The sequence below is a fragment of the Engraulis encrasicolus genome, chromosome 19, assembly GCF_034702125.1.
Source record: "Engraulis encrasicolus isolate BLACKSEA-1 chromosome 19, IST_EnEncr_1.0, whole genome shotgun sequence".
Classification (NCBI taxonomy): Eukaryota; Metazoa; Chordata; class Actinopteri; order Clupeiformes; family Engraulidae; genus Engraulis; species Engraulis encrasicolus.
Window position 1 is genome coordinate 3,621,311 of NC_085875.1, and position 18,159 is coordinate 3,639,469.

At 41.4% G+C, this 18,159-nt stretch overlaps 1 protein-coding gene across 3 annotated transcripts in view; it reads left to right on the plus strand.

The window, feature by feature from the left end:
* The window catches only part of LOC134434835 (mucin-17), a 57,784-nt gene extending 41,228 nt beyond the window's left edge, over nt 1-16,556 (plus strand). For all 3 annotated transcript variants that reach the window (XM_063183456.1, XM_063183455.1, XM_063183457.1), the window contains 8 exons: nt 3,137-3,306; nt 9,069-9,118; nt 10,108-10,158; nt 10,430-10,532; nt 12,032-12,065; nt 12,400-13,699; nt 14,419-14,501; nt 15,334-16,556. In XM_063183456.1, coding sequence (XP_063039526.1) covers nt 3,137-3,306; nt 9,069-9,118; nt 10,108-10,158; nt 10,430-10,532; nt 12,032-12,065; nt 12,400-13,699; nt 14,419-14,501; nt 15,334-15,360 — 1,818 coding nt within the window. In that variant the 3' untranslated portion in view covers nt 15,361-16,556. The remainder of the gene's footprint in view (nt 1-3,136; nt 3,307-9,068; nt 9,119-10,107; nt 10,159-10,429; nt 10,533-12,031; nt 12,066-12,399; nt 13,700-14,418; nt 14,502-15,333) is intronic.
* The last annotated feature ends 1,603 nt before the right edge of the window (nt 16,557-18,159 follow it).

Sequence of the window (18,159 nt, forward strand, 5' to 3'; positions counted from 1 at the left end):
ACACACACACACACACACACCCTTCTTTATTTTCAGTTCTTTTTATTCTTCGTTGACATTCATTGAACAATTTTGCTAACTGTTTCACCCAATGAAACAGACTTTTTGTGAAATTGCCAGCTTTCTGAAATAATTGGCATAATAATCGGCAAAGTCATGTTTTGTCATGGTTGACTTCTTCCCCATATCGCCTCCTCATGGTATTGGCTGCCTCCAGTACAATTGCACCCACGGGAATGCTGTGGTGCAGTAGCCTAGTGAACTAGCCCCACCTGCCAGCAGCCAACATTATTTTGTCCCATGCCCTGAAACTGGCAGACCAATCGCAACGCAGGAGATTTGTTTTGATTTGTTTTGAGGCTAGTGGAGCAGCACACTAATGCTGTGATTTTCAAAGTGGGGACCGGGACCCCCTGGGGGGGCTGCGGCAGGTTGGTCAAAAATGTATTGGCAAAACAAAAAGAATAATTGAATAAAACAAATAACTAAAGTAAACAAAAATAAGTATAAGGTAGATGATATTCCCTTAGTGCAATTAGTCACTGAACATTACTACCATTGTTTATTATTTTATAGGCTACATATATCCTCACAGACCAAGACTATGGTGTCCTATATGATAAATGTTTATCCATTTGTTAAGCACTTTGAGCTGCATGCCTTGTATGATATTGTGCTATACAAATACAGTTATTATTATTATTATTATTATTATTATTATTATTATTATTATGTCCATGAGCTGTCTGTTCCACACCAAAGTGTTGTTTCTGCATGGTGCCTGGACAGGGTCCTCGTGGGAGCAATGTTAAAGGATGAGTGCACCATTGAACACATCTACAGTAGCCCCTTTTTGAGTGCAACACTTCAGTTTGAGCTTGTGATCATTAAAGAATAAATCTATGTGTAGTGCAGTGTTTCCCAACCAGGGGTACGTGTACCACTAGGGGTACGCGAGCACACTGCAGGGGGTACTTGGAAAGATATTATTATAACAAATGTATGGAGCAGTCACATCAGGACAGGGAAATCGATGTAAAACATGAATTAGGGGGTACTCATGGCACAACAAAGAGGTTTAGGGGGTACGCGAGACAAAAAAGGTTGGGAAACACTGGTGTAGTGCACACACACACACACACACACACACACACACACACACACACACACACACACACACACACACACACACAGATGGTGATTGACAGAAGAGAAGCTCACCATTGAACATATCTACAGTAGCCCCTTTTTTGAGTGCAACACTTCAGTTTGAGCTTGTGATCATTAAGGAATAAATCTATGTGTAGTGCGCGCACACACACACACACACACACACACACACACACACACACACACAGATGGTGATTGACAGAAGAGAAGCTCATGGTGAAAAGAGAGAGAGATGGAGAGACAGAAACAAAGGATGAGGGCAGTCAAGAGGATGAGAAGGAGAGACGAGTTGCTTGTCGTCTAGGCTCTGACACAGATTGAGAGTTATTATACGCCACCTATTACGCCACCTGATCTGATGGTGTACAGTACAGTATGGGAGTGTTTGTCATGTAACTTACATCTCCCTTTGTGAGGTGCGCAGGTGTCAAGTCATTCTTGTTATTCTGCCGCTGCTACTGCCTGCCTCCCTCGTGAGACCTCCAGAGCACTCTTAGTCTTGTTGTTTTCTTTTTTCTTCTTTCCATCCCTGATACACAGCCAGGGCTGGACAGATAATCTGGCACACATGGCATTATTAAAGGGGTATGCCACTATTTTGGGGCTTAATACAGTTAAAATCGTTGGCTGGGGTTTATAAAGGTGGAAAAGTGTCTTATTTTTCATGTGAAGCATTGTCTTGCTTTAAGACAAGTTAAAAGAGGGAATATGTCGCTAAGCTAGTGAAAGTCAATGTATCCGTGTAGCATTGTAGCATGCTACATGGATACATTGACTTTCACTAGCTTAGCGACATATTCCCTCTTTTAACTTGTCTTAAAGCAAGACAATGCTTAACATGAAAAATAAGACACTTTTCCACCTTTATAAACCCCAGCCAACGATTTTAACTGTATTAAGCCCCAAAATAGTGGCATACCCCTTTAAGGGCAGTCATCATGGGTAAGCGGTTAGGGCAGTGTTTCCCAACCAGGGGTACGTGTACCACTAGGGGTACGCGAGCACACTGCAGGGGGTACTTGGAAAAATTAAATTTTAACAAATATATGGAGCTTAGTTACATTGGGATGGAGAAAGCGATATAGAACTTGACTTAGGGGGTACTCATGGCACAACAAAAAGGCTTAGGGGGTACACAAGTCAAAAAAGGTTGGGAAACACTGGGTTAGGGCATCAGACTTGCATCCCAGAGGTTGCCGGTTCGACTCCTGACCCGCCAGGTTGGTGGGGGGAGTAATCAACCAGTGCTCTTCCCTATCCTCCTCCATGACTGAGGTACCCTGTCCCCTTGCACGGGTGAGGCATAAATGCAATTTTGTTGTATGCAGTGTGCAGTGAACACTCTGGGCTGTGGAGTGCTGTCACAATGACAATGGGAGCTGGAGTTTCCCAGTTGGGCTTTCACCAGAGACAGTTTAAATGCAGAATAGAGAATCTTTGCTTTCACTTCACTTTTCACTAAATTAGGACTCCACAGCACATAAGTGAACACTGCACACTACACACAACGAAATTGCATTTATGCCTCACCCGTGCAAGGGGGCAGCCCCCAATGGCGCCCCAAGGGAGCAGTGCGGCGGGACGGTCGGTACCATGCTCATGGTACCTCAATCATGGAGGAGAGAGTGTGTTGCTGTCCAAATATTCCTGGGCCTAACTAAGGTGCCGTTTCCACGTAGCTGGATATTTTTATATGTGGATATTTTTTTCTCCTGCTTGTATTGGTTTTGCATTGGTTTTGGCCTTCCGTTTCCATGTAGCAGATATTTAAAAATCCAGGTGCAGGAGAAAAAAATAGCAGGAGAAAAAAATATCCTGTTTAGGGGTCTGAAACGCATTTGTTACAATGGAGGATTTTTTTTATCCACATGTTGCGTTTCCACGTAGCAGGAGAAAAAAATACCCTGCTAAAAAAATATCCTGCTACGTGGAAACAGCACCTAACTTGTATCCGCATCCTTCCCAGGAGCCCCAGCCAGAGGCTGACCTGACCATCCCCACGTCCCCCGAGGAACAGCAGGAGTACCTGCGCTGGAAAGCGGAGCGTGAGCAGATCGACCGGGAGCGGGTGGCGCGTCACAAGAACTCCCAGGGCCAGTGGAGGAGAGCCTGGGACATGGACAAGCCACAGCTTGCGTAAGCAGTGTGCCTCCCCACTCCCCACCCTTTTTATTTTGCTTCTTTTTTCATTAATTTTGTTTGTGTTAACTTTATTTACATCACGTGTGTTTTGTTTGATCATTCTGTTTGTGCCTTTTTGTTGGCAGTGGAAGCATTCAAGCTTTATCTAAAATGTGTTTTGCATAACCTTGCATGTTTGCATGACTTAATGCTTTTGATTTGTTTAAAAAATCTACTCAATTATTAAATAAGAAAGAAACATATTGTGTTGTCTGTGTGTATTTAGTTGATCTTCATACTGTATGCATTGCATTTCTAACCTTCATTGCTCTAATCATGCTAACATTAACTAACTAACATTTTTAACATTTAAAGGGACACTGTGTAAGATTTGTAGTTGTTTATTTCCAGAATTCATGCTGCCCATTCACTAATGTTACCTTTTTCATGAATACTTACCACCAGCATCAAATTCTATGTATTCATTATGACTGGAAAAATTGCAGTTTTCATACATGAAAAGGGGGATCTTCTCCATGGTCCGCCATTTTGAATTTCTAAAAATAGCCATTTTTAGCTGCAAAAATGACTGTACTTGGACCATACTAGAAAATATTTGTTTATTACTCAGTAAACTTTCATGTAAAGATCAAATTTGGCAATAGGCAGCCCAGTTTCAATGAGCATCATAGTTGCAGTACCTTTTTTGACCATTTCCTGCACAGTGTCCCTTTAACATTTTAAAATGTACTCTATACAGTTTATGACCTAACCTTACACCGACATCCCTTGTCATGACAATCACCAGATGTAAAGCCTTGTTACTCTTTGTGTCACTGTCATATTGATTCAATGTAATGCAGTTAACCCATTGATGCCTAGAGCACCAGCAAAAATGCCTGCTGAATGCCTAAGCCCTGGTTGGGAGAGTTGCCCTCAGCCTATAAAAACCTAAATATGTCAGCCTCTGATGCACATGAAAACATGGAACATGATTGCATTTAAACCCCAAGACCCTCATCTTGCATTAGAATGTGTTCATTCAGCTGGAACATACCCATATTTTTTATAAAAAAGCTAAAATCTCAAGAGCCTGAATGCAGCGTATGTGGCTCCAGGCACCAAAGGTCAAACAACATTTACGAGTCATCAGGCTAAAATGGGTTTAATTACCCTTACCACAATAAGCACACTGTAGCAACTGAAGATGCCACACTTTGTAAAGAAGTGGTTGGTTTGGGCTAATCGTTCATTTCCATTTGTCATATTCTTCAAGGTCTCACTTCTATCAGTGAGCACAGCTGCCGACGTCATCTCCTGGGGCATTAGATGACGTTGCCTCCGATATGCAAAATCAACACGGCGACAAAGGACACAGGCATCTAAAAATGTTTGCTGGGGGTAGAGTGGATGACGGGGAGGGATGTGAATAAGTAGTAGGCCCAACAAGTGATTAAGGGAGTTTCGAGGGAGCTGAAAACACAAGGGCTTAGAGAGAGACAGAGGAAAACTATTTTTAGTGTCTTGAAATACCTTGCCTTATTAGGCAGAGTTTCAGAAGCCCACCAGCGCCAGAGAAGAGAGGAGAGCAGGGCACAGTGCTACTGATCAGGAAAGCCTGCAGCTCCTCCTAGGACCTGGACGTGTTTACAAACACCTCTCAGACACAGGAAGACAACCATACGACCACCACGCTCAGTGACCGAGATGCAAATCAGATGAAAGTGTACAGTTAAAATAAGTGGAAAAAGCCAAAGTCTGCTAATGTGAATTCTGAAATATGTATAGGATGTGCTGCATGTATAGCTGGAATTATGTGAAATAGCAGACAGAAGTCTAATCTATATCTACAGCATAGTGGGACAAAGAACAGGACACATTTAACTTGGAATCTAAGATGCTGTTTCCACGTAGCCGGATATTTTTTTAGCAGGGTATTTTTTTCTCCTGCTAGGTGTAAACGCAACATGTGGATAAAAAAAATCCTCCATTGTAACAAATGCGTTTCAGACCCCTAAACAGGATATTTTTTTCTCCTGCTATTTTTTTCTCCTGCACCTGGATTTTTAAATATCTGCTACGTGGAAACGGAAGGCCAAAACCAATGCAAAACCAATACAAGCAGGAGAAAAAAATATCCACATGTAAAAATATCCAGCTACGTGGAAACGGCACCTAAAGAGAGTAGTAATTTACCATTGGTAAATGCATACACTATATTGTGAATCTGACATTTGGAATTTTTGGTGCATTGTTTTTCATTTTTCTCATCAGCACCTAAAGTCAGGAATTATATGACTTTTTGTGAGCTGGCAGTCAGCATCATGATCAGTACCTGCACCTTTTTAAAATATTGCCTTGTATGAAAATCTTTGGTTTAACAACACTGTCACATTACCACACTACCAGTGTGTCCTATTTAATGGAAAAAGGGTAAATACTTCATTGGGTGGGCTCTTATTTAAAATTGAAAGCCATTTTACAAAATCTTCAATCTGAAATAGACACGGAACGCTTTTGGTTCATGTCAGGAACCACTGTCAGCCTCATGTATAGGTCCTTCTCAAATAATTAGCATATTGTGTTAAACTTCATTTTTTTCCCCAAAATGTAATGATAAAAAATAAACTTTCATATGTTTTACATTCATTGCACACCAACTGAAATATTTCAGGTCTTGTTTTGTCTTAATATTGATGATTTTGGCATACAGCTCATGAAAACCCAATATTCATGTCTCACAAAATTAGCATATCATGAAAAGGTTGTCTAAACTCGCTATTAACCTAATCATCTGAATTTACAAATTAACTCTAAACACTGGTAAAGCTTCCTGAGGAATTAAAAAGTCTCAGCCTTGTTCATTACTCAAAACCGCAGTCATGGGTTAGACTGCTGACCTGACTGTGTTTAACATTGAAGTCAATGGCAGTGGCATTGCATGAGGGTTATGAAAGCCCAGACATCATTGATGCTTAGCTGTCAGCAGTTTTTTGTTCTTTGATCTGGTGACCCACACTTCCCTCTTCATTATACTCCATAAATTTCCATACCAAGTTTCTATTTTTGTTACAAATCTAATTCTAATTGCCAGAACATTCCATTGACTTTTCCATTTTGGGAAATTAGAATTAGATTTGTAACAAAAATAGAAAAACTTATGGAAATCTATGGAGTATAATGAAGAGGGAAGTGTGGGTCACCAGATCAAAGAACAAAAAACTGCTGACAGCTAAACATCAATGATATCTGGGCTTTCATAACCCTCATGCAATGCCACTTCCATTGACTTCAATGTTAAACACAGTCAGGTCAGCAGTCTAACCCATGACTGCGTTTTTGAGTAATGAACAAGGCTGAGACTTTTTAAAGCCTCAGGAAGCTTTTACCTGTGTTTAGAGTTAATTGGTTAATTCAGATGATTAGGTTAATAGCGAGTTTAGACAACCTTTTCATGATATGCTAATTTTGTGAGACATGAATATTTGGTTTTCATGAGCTGTATGCCAATATCATCAATATTAAAACAAAACAAGACCTGAAATATTTCAGTTGGTGTGCAATGAATGTAAAACATATGAAAGTTTATTTTTTATCATTACATTATGGGGAAAAATGAACTTTAACACAATATGCTAATTATTTGAGAAGGACCTGTATAGGTGTACTGTGCATGTATCATACGTACACTTTTTTTGCATTCATACAATATTTGCTGTTCCATTGTGAGGAGGCAAAGCAGGAGGGAGTATCAGGGCATACAGTAGATATGTGTGCTATGATAAGTTTCACATCAGATTCCCATGCATGCACGCTCACTCTCAGAGACCTGCACCATCCATCCACACAAGCAATCCGGTAGGAATGGATGTTAAGTGGCTCAGGAGTACCACTGAACCAATTTTAGAAGCATTTGAAACATTAAAAAAAAACCTTCACAGCGCAGTGCCTGCTGTTGTGCACACAAATTAAATTGATGTATTTATTATCACAACGAGGATCATCTTCCCTTGAGTAGCGAGGGCCAATTTGCCTTTCCCCATAAAACTTTTCTCCACAAGCAGGATCACTTTCATCTGTCACAGTCCATAAAACACGTTTTTCAGTGGCACACTGTACATATGTCATTCAAGGGACCTTGTGACATTTTCCTATTTGTGGTTGTGTTGATGGCAGAACTTTTGTATCTCTTCTTAGAATGGAAAGGGATGTTACACAGGATTAAACTGAGTTGCTGTCTCGTCCAGCTTTTAATCATTGAGGTTGATAGATCACAGGACACAATGCATCCCATACTAATTCATCAAGATGTGCAGAGTTGCTCAGTACTTATTCAGTTCATGAACGTAACCTTTTACAGTTGAAGGACAACACCGGAGCAGCACAGATGTATTTCTTTGTGTTTTTATTCAAGTGCACAACATGACTAACGTTTCGATGGTTAGACCATCTTCATCAGAGTCCATGAAGATGGTCTAACCATCGAAACGTTAGTCATGTTGTGCACTTGAATAAAAACACAAAGAAATACATCTGTGCTGCTCCGGTGTTGTCCTTCAAGTGAAGATTTCCTGCCTCTCTCCCGTCGATGCACCAGATGATAAAGCAGAAGCGCGAGGAACTACCCTTTTGTAACCTTTTACAGTATTAGTGTTAAAAGTGAAAGCCAAAGCCCAACTGAGAAACTCCATGAAAGAGGATGGGGTAGAGCAGGGGTTTATTACTCCCCCCACCAACCCGGCTGGTTGAGAGTTGTACCAGAGATTCTTTAAGTGAAGAGTTCAGATGCAAAACCCCCTAACTCCATTTCTGAAGACCTGCACTTCTATATTTTTAGAGAAGCCGGTTGTTGGTTTGGTATAAATGTATGTACTTGATAATACATATAAATAGTTATATTACATACTGTACATAAAATTGAAAAAATATGCAATTTTGATAGCTTTGTATTAAATAAAAATGAATTAAGATTATTTTCTGAAAAGGCACTTAGGGGGTTTTGCATCTGAACTCTTCAAGTATATAGAGATGCCAATGTAATAGGTTGCTATGGGCACCTAACATGACCAGGTTCCGGTCTGCCTAAAGGGGCGTGTCATAATACTCCTAGCATTGAAAAAAACAGTCCTTAGGTCTGCTTAGGTCTGCCTAAAGGGGGATTCCCCCCCCCTGCCCCCGCCCCCTTGCAATAATAGAACCGTGAAACAATGGGCCAATGGAACCTCTCTCTCTCTACTCTCTCTGGTTGTACTGGCAACCTTTGGGCTACAAGTCTGACGCCCTAACCACTTAGTCTTACCCATGACTGCCCATGTTGTTGTACAGTAGTTGTTGATCAGGAGACAGAGCAATATTGATTAAAAAAAGACTGACACACTATGCTCCACAAAAAGTATTATTAGTGACATTTTGGCTGTACGTAGTATTATCCAAGCTTTACAAATAAGAAGGTCCCACATGCCTCTTTTAGTTTGCCCAATAAAACTGATGCCCCTTTTTTAATCAGTTATGAAAATATGACAGCACCACAAAAATGTCTGTGTTTGCATGTGCATGTTTTATAATACATCTCACTGTCTCCAAATGAGTCATGCCCTACCATCACATGAGTACACTATCTATGATTCACCATCCCATGAGTATACTAGTATACCAATTATCTACTGAATCTGCTTGGCTTAAAAATGTCATAACCCCTGACGTGTCATATCTTTGTAGATGTATGTCCACAACACAGTACTGTATTGTGTTAGCTCACTTAAAAAAAACACTGTCAGTTTTGCAGATAAATCCCAAGGGAGATCAGAGTGGCAACACGCTCCGGGAGGTGAGTACAAGATGTGGAAGTAAATATTTTAATGTGCCCTGTTTTGAGCATGTTCAGCCAGTTTACCTGTTCATTTTACCCTCTCAACAAAACATGTTATAAACTACTTTGGCATTATTCTACTACTTCTAAATTCCATTGTGTGTCACTTTATGTTCCTAAATTGTCAATGTGTCTTAATGAGGAGCAATTTTGTTCATTTGTGCCTTAAGACCATGCCACAATAAATGATATCACACAGAAGGACCACTAATTAGCATATCTTCTACATGACAAATTTTGTAAAAAAAAATAAATAAATTTAAAAAAATCTTTAGTTTATTTCCAGAGTGTATGCTGCCAGAAATGTTATCTTTTTCATTAATATTTACTACCACCATCAATTTAGGAGTTCTTGTGATTGCTTGGAAATTTAGGCTACCCTTTTGATACATCAGTAGGTGGGTCTTCTTCATGTAAATCCAGAATTTGTAATTATCAGTCAGTCTGCAAAACCTACTCTGTCCAGTCAGATCAGTCCTATACTCGTAAAAAAGAAAGATCACTTTTGCGAATGGACAGCATACATTTTGGAAATAATCTACCACAACTGCATGCTGGATCTGAACCCAAAGTGGGTTGCCCTGTATTTACCTGTATTTTTATTTACATGGGACCTCAAAACAGGCAAATGCAGTACATGAGCTGGAAGGTGTTAAAAAATAATTAGGTAAAAGAAGGAAAAATCTGCACACTATTCCTGCTCACCGATTTATTGAACACGTTTCGACCTCAGACGGTCTTCGTCAGTTGTCACCTACAGTATACACCTGATGAAGATCGCCTAAGGTCGAAATATTGTATTCAATAAATCGGTGAGCAGCAACAGTGTGCCGATTTTTCATTCTTCTTTTACGTGTCTTTGCACCTGTTTTCCTGGATGTGCACGCATCACTCACACTACCATTAAAAAATAATTATCCAGATTTTTTTTTTCTGTTTTCCTCCAGAATCCAAAAGCGCCAAAAAATCTCACTCAAAATCAGCCAGCGAGTCTCAAGGTGAGCCAATGAGTCTCATTTAGTCTTTCCTCTTTGTGGGTGTGATGCTCTGTATCAATACCTGACAAAATCCCCACAACACACACACACACACACACACACACACACACACACACACCCACACACACACACACACACACACCTTTCATTTATATAATCATATATACATTATTTATCATATATCATATAAAATAATGTTTGCGCTATTATAGGCTTCAAACCTATAATGAGATGTAATAAAAGAAATCTTGAATCTTTTATTGTCTCTCAGGTCATCATGGCAGGGGTCGAGAGAGGAAGGGGAAGAAGAACGTGCCAAAAGTAGTGGGCAGCAGGGCCAAAGGGACTGACCGGCTCACTGGAAGAGCTCGAAGGTAAAACCCCGTGGCACTCCTGGAACAAAAGGGTAGTTTGGAGGGCTATGGCGTTAGTCTTGGGTTGGTAGTCCGAAGGTGCTCTTTGGTAGAATTTTTTTTTTTTAAAGCACTAAAGTTGAAGTATCCAAGGCACTTTTCCAAAATTTTTTAAAGGGACACAGGAAATGGTCAAAAAGGGTACTGCAACTATGCTGCTTATTGAAATTAAGTTGCCTATTGCCAAATTTGATCTTTTCATGAAAATTTGCTAAGTAATGAACTAATATTTTCTAGCATGGCCCAAATACAGTCATTTTTAAAGCTAAAAATGACTATTTCTGGAAATTCAGAATGGCGGACCATGGAGAAGATCCCCTTTTTCATGTAAGAAAAGTGCAATTTGGACAGTCATAATGAATACTTAGAATTTTATGGTGGTGGTAAGTATTCATGAAAAAGGTAACATTAGTGAATGGGTAGCATGAATTCTGACATGAACAACTAAAAATCTCACACGGTGTCCCTTTTTAAAGGCTAAATCATCACAGAAAAGTTAAAAACGCCAACATGTTTCCTGATGAAGGCTACACCTTGACTGAAACATGTTGGCGTTTTTAACTTCTCTATGATGATTTAGCCATCTAAATAAAGCTATTTTAACTTTTTTGAAAGACTGCCTTGGATACTTCAACCCCATGGCACTACTCCTAAATGACCTCACTTTTACCTCTCAGCATGCAATAATTCTACAGTAGCCTATGATGTGGTGTATTGGTGTGGAAGATATTAGTTAACCAAATATAACCTGGTTATTAGCACTGACTAGTTAATTGCTTCAAAAAGTCTTACATGGGATATTTCCCTTGGGGTAGTTCCCTATAATTGTAGTTCTTCTTTAGTGCTACAGTATCACAGTGTCTCATGAAACTTAGCTTTAACGACAGTACAGCTTTACCTCACACTATTGCAGCAACACCTAGCAAGTGATGCAGAAATAATGTGTGACTTGATGGCTGAGTCTGCCACTTTAGGTACTCCTGTATTTTCTCTCCCTCTGCTCCCAAGGGATACACACTTTTGCCATCTCACGCCAATGTAATCTTTAGAGATGTCACTCACTGTAGGCCTATGCTATGTCTCACTCATGCAAGCCTAGGCAACAGTGCTGCACTTGTATTACATTATGTCAATGTCATAAACATTGTATGACTGCCTTTAAGTGAAATTTGGTTATGACAAAGACAGGCCCAATAATGTCAAATTTTCATGGCCATAAAACGTTTATGACATTGGAACTACATGACATAGACATGACACTATTCTGACACTGTTATGACACTGTTATGTCATACATATGCAATCTATCAATATATCAAGTAAAGTGTTACCCTTACATCTTAGGCAATTGTTGTGTATATTGAAGTCGTGGAGTGATATGTGATCCTGCCAACAGTTGAAATCAAGAAGAGTAAAAAAAAACACCTTTTAATATTTTCAATATTTTCTTTTCAATGCAGATGGGATGAAAAGGATAAGGATGGAAACAAACAGGCAAGTAGCCATGCTTTGGCCTCAAATACACTTGACTGTTTTCATAAATTATATTCTTATATAAATTATATTCTTTTTTATATTACTGACTTTTTCATTATATTGTTAATTGAGTTTATATGGTGTTCAAGATCAAGCTCAAGACATTCAGACTTTCAATTGTCTCCCTGTTAAGTCAACACAATCACTTGTCATTGAAGCCTCAGTTGCAGCCATTTGTTTCACTGTTAGTATTTCAGGAAAGTATACTGTATAGAGTATTTCTTTGTATTGCTGATCTTAAGATTATCAATAAGCCTTTGGGAATGTATGTTGACCTCTGTTTGACCTCTAGGAATCAGAAGCAAGCCTAGAGGAGTTCCTCGAGGAGCTAGATGCTCTCTGTGAACCCAACGACCTCTCCGCAGATTCGGAGATGTGTAAGAACTCAGACATGATAGCGCCCGGTGCTGGCAACAGCGGCACCGAGACGGGATCCATAACTCTGGAAAAGAAATGCGCCCCATCACCAGCTGCCGATGAAGTCACAGAGGAGCAGCGGAGTGTGCAGAACATCACACCCCTCCCCAAAGCAACACCAGAGAAGAAGGTGCGATTCTCCGAGGAGCTCGTCCAAGGTGCCACCTCCCACATCCTGAAGAATGCCAGTGCTGTCGCCGTGGAGACCAAGGGGAGCTCGTTGAAAGCAGTCCCCGTGAAGGTGAAGGTGAAAACAGGCGTGGGGGTTGGAGCCGAGGGGCGGAACGACAGCACGGGGGAAAAAACACCGCAGCAGACGGAGGACCAGGACAACCACGACACCATCGCCACACACACAAAGGACTGTCACCATGCTGCTGTTTCATCACAGCATGAAGAAGAGGAAAAGAAGCCAGACGAAAAGAAGGACGAGAAAGTGACTGACAATGAGGAGAGTGAAAAAAAGACACAAAAAACGCAAGAAAATGCAAAGCAACCAGAGGGAGAAGCAGAGAAGCTCTCCACAGCCTCACACACAGAAGAGACTGGAGGGAGAGTCCCCACCATAGATAAAGACAAAGAAGCCCCCACACCGCAAGAGCAGTCCCATGCCTCACAGGTGGACACTATTGCACAGGCTGCAAACGCAAACACAAACACACCAGCCGGCAACACAAAGTCACCAGTCCAGCAGGCCCCCAACACACAGGCACTGAACACACAACCTGTGGAGGCACAGAACCCAATCACACCGACTGCAAACACACAACCTGTGGATACTCCAAACACAGAGGCCGCAAACACACAGCCTGTGGATATTCTAAACATACCGGCGCCAAACACACCGGTTCCAACCACACAGCCTGTGGACACACAAGACCCAAACATGCCGGTTCCGAACACACAACCTGTGGACACACAGGAACCGAACGTATCGGTACTGAACACACAACCTGTGGATACTCCAAACACACTGGTTCCCAACACACAACCTGTGGATACACAAGAGCCAAACAGACCGGCTCCGAACACTCAACCTGTGGATACACAGGAGCCAAACATACCGGTTCCGAAAACACAGCCTATGGATACTCCAAACACAGAGGCCGCAAACACGCACGCCCCAGCTCATCAAGGCCCAGAGCACACCAAGACAAGCACAAGCAGGGCCACAGGTTTGTCACATACAGTACCATACACACGATCACACACACACACACACACACACACACACACACACACACACACACACACACACACACACACACACACACACACACACACACACACACACACACACACACACACACACACACAAACACACACACACACACACACATACAAGTTACAAAATTTTAATGCAACTGGAATTTTAATTTTGTAACTTCTGCTGCCACATGGCCAGGACACCCTTGTAAAAGAGATTTCTAATCTCAACAGGTGTATTTTCCTGGTTAAATAAAGGTTAAATAAACACACAAACACATTCACACACACACACACACACACACACACACACACACACGTGCACACGCAAGCTAGCAAGTAACATTGAATCCTATGGGTCCAGCTAGGAACAGCATCAACAATTCTGATCAATTAATTAGACGCGCTAGGTCTTACTGGGTTAATTCATACCAGACTCAGTGAAATTATGGTTGAAAATTGGTCTCTTCTTCACCCACCTGAAGACCCATAAGGACCATGAAGGTGGAGACGTGCTTAAACACAAGTGTCCAGTGAGGTTGATAATGATGAGGAGGAGGAAGATGATGTGTATGAGTGTGTGCCTGCATGCATGTGTGAGTGCATGTGTGTGTGTGTGTGTGTGTGTGTGCATAAACTTGAAGACAGCTTAGTGATGATGACTCTGCTTCTGTGCCCCCCCACTCAGAGGAGCTGCTTGACTCCAGCCTGTCTGTGTTGAACCGGGAGACATGCGACACGCATCCACACCATCTCACCAGCACAGAGAAGGTGAGACTGCAGGCCAATGATGTGCATGAATGACCTTGAATGAGGTGTTCATGAATGACCTTGTCATGTAGCAGCATGTAACCACAGACAGAAAGACAGACAGACACACACACATAAACACACACACACACACACACACACACACACACACACACACACACACACACACACACACACACACACACACACACACACACACACACACACACACACACACACACACACAGACAAACAGACAACCTAAACTAACAATGGACAGATGAATGGATAACCAGAAATCGTATAGTAAGTGTACAAAATACTGGGCTTGCTTACGTGTGCATCAATAAACCGATTATGATGTAGGTTTTTGGAGTAATCCGATTATTCAAATGCTCATGTAAATGGAATAAACTTATATTCATTATGGGTTTATGAGGAAACCAATCAACACGGATAGGTTTATTTTAGCCAATAGCCCCCCAATTGCCAATTGACTCAAAATAAAAAGTTTGTTTTTCCTCAAAATTCAAACTGTAGGCCTACAAGTTACAGCAGTAGGCTTTTCTTGATCATAGATTCAAGTACGTAGGCCTTCACTCTCAACAACCCCCAAAGGTTCCAATGACCGATTTCTTGTATAAAATCTATGCGTCTCCTCCATTTCAATGGAACGGTCCTCAGGTCTATATAAAGGGGACCTCCCATCCAACACCCCCCACCCCCCCTTGCGGGTCTAGAACCCAGAAACAATGGGCCTATTTTCGATTCTCTCTGGTATTACTGCTGATTCATGTACATGAAGTGGTTTGAAAAAATGTGGTTTGATTACATATTTGTCTCTCTTTTCCAGGCAAGAGAAGATGGAAAAGTGGTTTAAGAGATGCATATCCCACTTCGGCGTGTGAATTTATTATACAAACTGAAACCAAAAAAGAATGCCTTTCTTTCCGAAATATTGATTCCTAACTGTGTTAGAGAAATGTCAAATGCTCACGTAATGCTTAAAACGTCTCAGTAGCACTATGAATGTGTTTATTTTTAGAAGAGTTTGTCCGCGTGACGATTTCTAGAAGAGACCAGATCACTGGATCATGAAGGCTATAAATGTTTGCTCAAAGGTAAACAAAACGTTAGATTGTAACAAATGATGGAAACACATTTTTTTAGGTATCTTTGCTTAAAGATATGTTGTATACAAGCACTTTATTTCTCTCAAATTAATAAAATCCCTCAGAGGGTTTGTGGTTTAATACAACGAAAAACTCTTGATACACAGTAGCTGGTCATCTGATCATAAGGAGTAACCCCAGCTCCATGCTCTCCATTATTCTAAGAAGTGCATGGTATTGGTGATTTTATAGACTGTGTCCATTCATGCCTTAATGGTACTATAGGAGTGTGTGCGAGGTAGGTATTATGCCAGCAAGACAGTATTTAAGACTTAAACATACATATGTTTGCACTGAAGAAATAAGCTATTAACTTTTAATGATAGTCACTCAATGTTTACAGATGGCCTTGAAAAGTTAGACGTGGGCTCCCTTAGATTGACTTCAACCTGGGATTTGTACCATGTCATCATGAGTATTATTTAATGTAAAGTCAAAGTGAAAAGACAAAAAAAAACAGATTTGTTTATTTTGTTTGGAATAGAAAAAGGCAATCTAGTGGACGTCTAACATCTGTTGTTGTTGTCACTATTATCATAAACACTGTTCAGTTCAGACACACGTGCGAAACTAATACAGACTTGGAAGTTGCTGTACCTGGACATTTGCTTCAGTCATATTGTTACACCATCCAAACAGGGGTGGATTTCTCGAAATGAAAGTTGCTTACTACATTAGCTACTTTGTTGTTTTCAATGCATTTTCCCATTGGCAACTACCGAAGTCGCTAACAGGCTAACAACTTCTTTTTTGAGAAATGCACCCCTGGTTTGGGATTAACAGGCTATGGCTTATTATGTCTATGTTGAATAATACTTTGAAACTTAAAGCAAAACAAGTGGTAGTCAAAAAAGACATTGTGGTTGACCATCAAAAAGCTTTAATAAAATTCCTCATCCATTTGCACCTGTTGACTCTGGACTGCTGTTTGATGTGATCTTACTGTATGTCCCTGATTGCCAGAAGCATCTGCTCTGTATCGTGGTGAATGCAACATATTTTTTAAACACAATCTGCATGTTTATCAACTATGAACCACTTACAGTATCCACCCACTTGTCAATGTAAATGTTTCTCCCATTCTCATTGACACTATAATGTAGTGTCATATTGTCACATCATATGATATCCAATGGTGGCATAATCCTATCAGGCTTTCCCACATCATACTGTATTTTTTCCTAAAAAAAAACCCAAAACAAAATGGCAACTGTGCCACCAATGAGTGGGTCTGTGTGTTTTTGTACTGCTCCATGCAATGTAACATGCAGCTTCTCCTGATCATAGGCTGTCTTAACCATCCATACGCTACAGTCAGTTTACATTTCTGTTCATGTTACGTCTGGGTCGGGTGTACTGGCTGGATGTTGTTGTTGCCAACTGGCCAATCAACATACAGGGGAGGGGCTGCACGTTTAAAACATAAACAAAGTTCACCACTCAATTCCAGATTTGTTCCAGATTTGCTGCACGAATGAACCCATTGATGCCTAAAGCACCTGCAACAAAAACACTGCTAAATACCCGAGCCCTTTTTTTGGGAAAAGGTGCCCTCAGCCTATAAAAACCTAAATAGGCCTATCTCATCCTCCGAAGCACATAAAAACAGGAAATACGCTGCATTTAAAAGCCAAGACCCTCATCTTGCATTTGAATGTGTTCAATCAGCTCTAACCTACCCACATTTTAAAAAAAGAAAAGTAAAAAAAAACTTGAATCTCATGAGCATGACTGCTGCTGTGTCCATGCAGCTTCAGGCGCCTGGGTCCATGATGCGTACGGCACGCAGCATCCAGCATCAATGGGTTACATGAATTGGAGCAGTGGGTTAGTCTACGTAGAACGCGGGTATACAGAGTATACCCACTTCTAAATTTCAGGGATTTCAGTATACCCACTTAAAATTGATTGATCCATTATTTTGAATGGCACAAATATATACAGTATACCCACTTCAAAAAATGCTCCAATATACAGTATACCCACCATAAAAAAGTGGACTACACCCCTGAATTGGAGGGTATGGTAAGGTAAGAGCAGGCTATCCCTGTGCCAGGTGTCACAGTATTTGGCATCATCGCAGGAGGTGGAGACATATGCACCGGGCACCGGGCACCTGTCACTGGGCTCCACCGGGCACCTGTCACCGGGCACCTGTCACCGGGCTCCACCGGGCACCTGTCACCGGGCTCCACCGGGCACCTGTCACCGGGCACCTGTCACCGGGCACCTGTCACCTGTCACCTGTCACCTGTCACCTGTCACCTGTCACCGGGCACCTGTCACCGGGCTCCACCAGGCACCTGTCACCGGGCTCCACCAGGCACCTGTCACCGGGCACCTGTCACCGGGCTCCACCGGGCACCTGTCACCGGGCACCAGGAGGTGTACTGCAATGTGGTGGCTTAAGACAGGGGTTCCCAAACTTTACCCCCATAGTGTATACTGGTAGATTCCAGCCAAGGGCCCACTTACCTGTGTCGTGCGATGCTATTTTTTCTTGCACA